Source organism: Polyodon spathula, chromosome 23 (assembly GCF_017654505.1).
Source record: "Polyodon spathula isolate WHYD16114869_AA chromosome 23, ASM1765450v1, whole genome shotgun sequence".
Lineage (NCBI taxonomy): Eukaryota > Metazoa > Chordata > Actinopteri > Acipenseriformes > Polyodontidae > Polyodon > Polyodon spathula.
Genome location: NC_054556.1, coordinates 26,047,681 through 26,055,307, shown reverse-complemented (window position 1 = coordinate 26,055,307; position 7,627 = coordinate 26,047,681). Strand labels below are relative to the sequence as shown.

At 45.4% G+C, this 7,627-nt stretch overlaps 1 protein-coding gene across 1 annotated transcript in view; it reads right to left on the bottom strand.

Annotated features, from left to right (window-relative positions):
* Window positions 1-722: 722 nt before the first annotated feature.
* The window catches only part of eya2 (EYA transcriptional coactivator and phosphatase 2), a 34,768-nt gene continuing 27,863 nt past the window's right edge, over window positions 723-7,627 (bottom strand). Inside the window, exons 12-17 of the mRNA XM_041225210.1 lie at window positions 5,564-5,622; window positions 3,998-4,158; window positions 3,748-3,862; window positions 3,185-3,306; window positions 2,937-3,037; window positions 723-2,565 (exon numbers count right to left, since the gene is read on the bottom strand). Of these exons, the coding sequence (XP_041081144.1) occupies window positions 2,485-2,565; window positions 2,937-3,037; window positions 3,185-3,306; window positions 3,748-3,862; window positions 3,998-4,158; window positions 5,564-5,622 (639 nt within the window). The 3' untranslated portion in view covers window positions 723-2,484. The remainder of the gene's footprint in view (window positions 2,566-2,936; window positions 3,038-3,184; window positions 3,307-3,747; window positions 3,863-3,997; window positions 4,159-5,563; window positions 5,623-7,627) is intronic.

Here is a 7,627-nt window from a genome sequence, read left to right as displayed (position 1 = left end):
TGGAAGACCCTGCGGCTCTCCAGGACCGGTGGATGGTCGCCTCTGGTGCCGTGGTCCAGGCTCTCGACTTGATCCTGCCTTTGTACTGGTGAGCAGCTCTGCCTGCTGTCCGAACCCACGTGTCTGTAGATACCGGGTTGGCTATATGGACAGGGCTGGGGAGATTCCTTCTTAAACCGATGCCTCTGCAATGGGGACCTAACCATTAGTCTGTATCAAGAGACAGTATGACATCATTCTTTTCTGTGTGGGTGGCGCGTTTCACTTTGACATCGATTCAATTGATCTAAATGATGGCGTTTCTTAATACCTGCTTTGATACAAACACATCTATCGCAGTATCTTACGTGTGTTTTTCATCTTTAACAGTAAAATGGCAGATGGTGGGGCTCCGCTACCCGCAGAGAGACAAGGAGAGAGAGAGAGCTGCTCTACAGGGGTCGTGTGTGTGTGTGTGTGTGTGTGTGTGTAGAGGCGTCTCAAAGTGAACTTAAGATATGAAAACACTGCAAAAGCAAGGGGCAGGAAATATAGAGCTTAATGAACTGATACAGGGACACGGCCAGAGTTTGTCCTGATTCCTTATTTTCTGTGTGAGGACACCTGCTTTTTAAACCCGGGAAAACACAACACGCAGATTGCACCGTCACAGGACGCATAGTCACCTATCGACCGCTTTATTATTATTATTATTATTATTATTTTATTTTATTATTTATTTATTTATTTAATTATTATTCTTGTCACAAAACAAAATTTATATACAGAGCACAGGAAAGCCAGAGTAAGGCACAGTGTAGTAGACACATGCAAAGCCTAATAACAACCCTAACATTTTTTATTTTTTTTTACATGAAAACACATTGATTTCCTGAACAAAAAACAAGGTAAACAATGATCCTAACAACACATGTACTGAATGCAAAACCAGCTCCCCCCTGAGGATTGTCCTTCCACTTGACAGACTGAGCCACAGTCCAACCCCAGAAGCGCAGATGGAAACGCTACCAGAAGAATTGTGGTTGCATCCAGGTCTTAACTGGGACTCCCAACCAAGAAGGGACTGGGGAAACAGTTTATAAATACAAAAGTGATTGTCCCATGCAGGGCTTTGCTCTCATTCCAGGCAGAATTTAAAGAACACAAACCAGAATGTATTGCATACATGTTGTTTTTAAAAGAAACACCGAGCCGTCTGATTGGATCAGAGGTATCATGTGATGAGTCACCTAGCCCTCGTGTGGACTGTGGTGTCCCGCCTCCATGCCTGGAGTTACTCGGGTAAGCTTTGCAGCAAACTGTCCATCCTTATACAGAAGCAGGCTTGGAGACCTTTCATATTCATACCTGCGCCTTTTAAAAAAGAAAGCGCTTCTCAAGGATGTCTTCCCAGCCCTTATGAAGAGAAAATATCTTATTAAAAAAAAACCTCTTCTGCAGCACAATAGCGACCCCCGGTGGCCAGACACGGGGTTTCCCTTTCTTGGTCTGTGAGCAGTGTTCTGTGGGGTGCAGCCAGCTTTCAGGTTTCCTGTTGTGGCAATAGAATGATGAGCTTAGCGTGTGTGTGTGTGTGTGTGTGTGTGTGTGTGTGTGTGTGTGTGTGACACACTGAATATAGAAATATCGCTCCTATGGATTATGACTGATGGTAAAGCACTGTATTTTTCAAATATTTTAAATGTAGAAATAATCTGTCCTGCCTCATCTTTCCTCCTGCAAGCACTCAGTCAAAGCAACGTGCATTGTGATTGAAACTGCAGTGAAACAGGAGCCCCGCCTGCCTTCTCCATTCACTCACCATGTGTCCTTTCTGTTTTTAAAGTGTGCAACCAAACGAGAGGCTAGCCACCCCCCTGCTGGCAAGCTATCAGTCCTCGGGACAGTATCTCTTATCAGTTCTGGAATAATGACCCCGTGTTTAAGCAGCTGCACCGTCCTGAAACACACTCTACAAATCCCCACTTTCTATTGCAGGAAATGTCTGATAATACACATGACCACACAGCCCTGAGCCTCAGTATGCTCTGATCAGCACTGAGCTGGGCAGGAATCGAACCAGCGACTCAGAAGTGAACCTCTTTCTATCCCCTTGTGATGCACTGAGCTGCCCAGCTTGTCAGGACAACCTGCTGATGCGCTCTTTTATTAAATAACAGTGGGCTCTACTGCCTCTAATTAACACACAGGAACCGGGATGAACCTGCAGCTGCACAGCCAGCATCCGTCTGCCTGCATCCTGGGAATTAGGACTGGAGACGTCTTCTGAAACTGAAGTCTTTATTTTTTTGCTAATCCCACCAAGTGTTTTTCTCAAAGTCTTTAACGTTGAAACGCAACAAGATTCCTGATGTTCTTGAAAACTAAATGATGAAACAAGTCTCAAAAATCCTTTCTGATTGTTTGGGTGTCTTTTTTTTTTTCAGCTCTGCTGTCACCAGCGAGAGATCCACCCGGTCCAGAGAGATTGAGCGGTGGCGCCCCCTAGAGGTACTCCAGCTCCAGCGCGTGGCTTAGCGCATCCAGGTCAGCCCTGCAGCTCACCCTCCAGAATGGCATGTTCTTCTGTGGGGAAAGACAGGCAAAAGCATTAACAAGAGTAATGAGGGGAAAGTGACAGGAAGAGGAGGGTTGGGCTGACAATCACATGGAAGTGATGTTTCATTACGAATGAACAAACATTCAATAGATTCTAGAAATACTAAACGAAACTTCATTGCAAAAGTTTCCCATAATAAAAGCATAGCACATTGTTAAAAATAGCGAGGTATGGTAAAGCATATTAATAAACCTGTCAAACCAGGGTAGACAATTGCAAATGTGTAGCATAACCCTGGGCAGAGCATGAGGGCAAACTGCAACAATACCGTGGTGAACTTTTCTAAGGACAATGCCAAAAGTTGGCAGCGGAAGTCTTTGTCTCCCCCACGCTGTACCTTCTTGGCGGCGCTTTCCTCCTCCGCGCCGTCCCCCACCACCACGTAGACTGCTCGCCTCCCGAAACGCTGCACCACCCGCTCGAAGCAGCTGTCCTTCCCTGGGACAGGCACACACACACAGTCACGGGGTTACTGATCCTCGTATAGCCACAGCGAGTTCTTTACATGCAAAGCATCCATTCAGACACAACAACATTCAGTACGGTGCATATACAGCCCCTGAACGGTGTGTCCGTGTCCCTCACCTGTCTTGGTTGCACTGTAGATGTTCTCGATGGGGAAGGCAGGGCCCAGCCCGTACAGCAGGACCTTCGACAGTGCTGGGATCAGCTGAGTGGTGGTCACTAACACGTTCACACAGTTCGGCCTGTAAAACAACCACCAGGGGGCGTTAGAACCCCACGTCTGCACCACAGTCTGAGCAGACAGCACAGGCGTGTTTTATTAGGAATGTGTGTTTCTTAAAGGTAAAGCCATATAGGTCTTTTATTCACTGTTAACAATGAGCTGCTGTTGTAATCTTCTGATATAGCGCAGATTATTTGAAGCAATGCATTAATAACCCCTTCAATTTTTTTTATATTTAATCCATCTGGCTGATGGATTAAATATACTTCACAGACTGAATGAAGTTAGTCAGAAGTACGTGAAACAGAAAGATTGTTGATAAAGAAACAAACACCGGTCTAAAGCAGTCCTATGAAAATATAACCTAACCCATCAAATAGAATCTGAAACAGCATTCCTTAAAAAAACTCCTGAGTGACAGCGTCCCGCTGTGTTAGCATCCCCGATGGCTCCTGCTTACCTGGAGTTGATGAGAGTCAGCGCTTTCAGTGCATTGGTGAGCCACATGTCAGTCATGACCTCCATGTCTCTCCTGAGCTGAAGCCACTCCTCCCTCTTGGGACTGCCCAGCACACCTGCCAATCACAAGACGGAGAGCCAGTCAGGGTTGTGCTAGCACGCTCCTGAACACTGCTTCTATGTAATGAAAAGTCCGACAGAGACAAGCAGGCCGGAGTATCTGCGTCTTTTAGCTCCCTTTCCACACTTGCCTCCGATGTTGTTCTTGTAGGTGTTGTAAACCTCCTTGACTCGCCGGTAGCGGAATGCCAGCTTCCTCATCCAGTCGACCCCGCCGTGAACGCCGGTCCCCAGGCACAGTGTGGCCCCGCTCGAGGGACTCTGGAACCCGTCCGCAGCGAAGTTATACGTGCTGGAAAACAAGAGCGGGGGGGGCGGGGGTCACACTCTGCTCTCCCGCACGTCAGAAGCTCTCAAACACTGTACAAGACTCATTATTTAGAACTACGTTTTACTCATAGCTAGAGGGGGTGCAGTACAGTATTCAGAGAATATATATATATATATATATATATATATATATATATACACACACACACATACAGTTTAACATAGCTATTGAGAACTGCAAATAAAAACAGGACAGTGAAGACAAAAAAAAGTAATGCATAAATGGTTTAGAAAAGATCTATACATGTGTCAGATATACATGTAACGCCAATGCGAAGCTATGCAAGTTGATGAATCTGTTACAAAGGCTCCCATCATTTATAAAAACCCAAAGTTTCCCTCCGTTGAGTGAGATTTAAGACAGTCTTCGAGTCTTGTTCTCAAAACGCTTTCCAAACGTTTTCTTTTGTTTTTCTAACCGCAAAATGATCTACACTGTATTAGTCATTATTGCATAGCGCTGTTAAAATGTACAGTTGAACCCGTGAGAATTGGGGGTGAATGCCAGAGCCCCAAGCGCAGCAAGAAGAATTCCCCTGAGCAGGGTCAACCATGATAATAAATCATCTTTAATTAAAAGAACATGACGCGCATATCTCCCAGTCACCTTCTCAGACAGGCGAAGCAAGACGAGGGAGAGAAGCATGACTACAATTAGAACCATCTTAATATTCCTGTTATTTAAAAAAAAAAAAAAAAAATTAACATTCTATCCTTGCAAAGAAGCAGCGTGAAGACACATGCTGTGCCTTGTAACGAGAATGCATGGAATTACTGTCCCTCCGAGTTGTAGCTTCAGGTTCATATCTGCTTTGTTTTCAGGATAAGAAGCAGTACAGAATTGTAAGACAGCTGTGGATCTTGTCTGATGCAGCGTCTCCTTCCCAAAGATACCCTGTCCATCAGCAAAATTCATTTTTCTTTTTTCTACTTCAAAATATTGCTTCATATTACCACACAGCCAGCAGCTCAGTGCAGGGTCAGCCAATCCGATGTTATCTCTTTGACAGCTGGAGTGTTATTAATGACCCCATCTTTGAGTTGACTTTATTGAATGAATTCTTTTTTTAGATGTACTACACAGGAATATGGCAAGACGTCTGCTTTTATATTAAACTGCAATTTTATTTGTGAAGACCTCCGCAAGGCAATGAGAACAGGGGTAATTGTGAGGGGGCGAGAATAAACGAAAGAACAGAAAAGGGAGGAGGATAGAAGACAAAAACAAAAGGTGTTGAAAGAGAGACAGTGAAAGAAAGGAGAGTGAGGCAATCTTTCCACCATTAATTCCCCCCCCCCCCCGCCCCGGCACAGCACAGCAGATTTAATCGTCTTCCCCGGAGATCAGTTTTCAGGAAATTCCGCACCTTAAATCTTGCCCATTGTCATCCGAAGCCACGTCGTCTATATGAACCTGGTCGCATTCCTGGGAAACGAAAGAAAGCAGGAAATGTTACGAATCAGAGCTTTTTTGCAGGAAGGAACATGCTGTTTTCACACAGTGAAGCCTGAGCATGGGGAGACATGGCCTCAGACAGGTGTGCCTGGCACCATCGCCCCTCTGCAGTGGGGCTCAAAGACACACACCGCCTCCTGAAAACACCACCACCCATATTCCTGAAGCATTTAGTGTGCTGAGAATTAAAAAGACTGCATTCAAGATGAAAAGAACAGCACACAATGCAGTAGGGATTGTGATGTCACACACACACACACAGACACACACAGACACATAGAACCACTAGAACTTTAGCATACTGTTTCCAAAGCCAATGAACACAAACACAGCCTTTCTCCCAGCATGCCCCCTGTTCCGCCCCCTGGTTTCCCAGTAAGTCAGGCCCAGCAGCCGGGCTCGAGATGTCACCGTGATGGTATGTATGCAGATCTGCTATTCTCATTTTCCACTTTCTTTTCGCTCTCTCTCTCTCAGGTCCAGCTATCGCATTTCGAACTCTCAGAATCAGAGCAAGACGCTACCTCATCCCCTGTCCCAGCTCCTGTTCCCTCAGCCTGCTCACAACTCTGGCTCTCGCCTCCTGCCTTTTCCCTGGTGCTTTTCTTTCGTTACCAGCTCGGCTGGCTCTCGCTGCACTGACGAGATTATATCGTGCTCAGTTTCCTTGCTTTGCTGAGGTATTGGCCTCCGTCACAGTCCCAAGCTTTCACTTCACGCTGTTACCCGCGGCTAGTGTTTTATAAACCTGATGTTCGGATGTTTTCTTTCCCCCAGGATTTTTTCTGTGTTTAGCCTCTATTTCTACCCAATAAATATATATTCTGTGTGAGTTTGTTAAGAGAGCCATTTCCTTTCATTTTCTAAATCCAGGTTACAGCGATCATGTTGACATGAGGTTAAAAACGCAAACTCTTCTACTCTCCTTGCTGAGTTAAGACTCTCCACCAGCTCTCCATCTGACAGATTAGCAGCTTCAATAAAGCAAATCCTCCCAATCCCAGCCCAGCCCAGCACAGTAAGCACTGTCATTTACAGGGACAAAAGCAGGCCAGCCCTTGTTAAAAACTCATTGATGACCACTTACACTGCCCCTCCTAGAACAAAGTGTGTTTTAGGTGCAGAAATGTGCCTTTCACAAACAGGCACACACCTGTAATTAACGATCCTGCTTCCCACTAGGATCAGGGTTAACTGTAATCCCATCATTTGTACATACAAGACTTTGGAATTTAAAAGAAAAAAAAAATAGTCTTTTCAAATTCTTTCCCTCTTTCCGTCAGCCCCTGACTGTTAACTATAGGGTTGCAAAGTTCATGGGAGTTGATATTCCCGGGAGTGAACTCGGTTGTTCCCAATCTTCATACTTCAGGTTAGTTTTCTCCGACCGATCCTTCAGCTCCTCCCTAAACTTAACCGAGACGTATGCATTTAGTGCGCTGTTTTTAATTTGCTCGGCTGTTACTTGAGTGGTTCATTCTCGTGCATTACGTCATTCTTTCTATATGAGTAATAACATCATTACAAATGGTTTGGCAGTTGCAGTACACCGTGTAAACGAATTAACTCTCTGCGGTAGCTGACTGAGTTCAAGCTGCGCAATAGAAAGCGAGCGGGTTGATCTTTAAGCCTGGAGAATGGGGTTCAGTCCTCAGAAAACATTCAGGATCCACTGCCTCGCATCCAAATGTATTGTAAGCTATGAGTACTTAACATGAAACTTCATGTCTAATCTAATGAGCCGGGTTTAGGCAGAACTGAGTCGTATTAGCTTATTTCCATTGTTTTCCCCTACCTTGTAGATCACGTTACGTGCACTGAAGTACCTTCCCAGTGGCGCTACCTGTCACTGGAACCTGTAATACTTAACCAGTCCAACGATCCATGACTACACTGAACAGCGAGGAAGGGTACCTCTCTCAGTGCACACCACCTCTGGGGCTGGGAGCTGTGTAGGACCCTTGGTGTTCAGAGA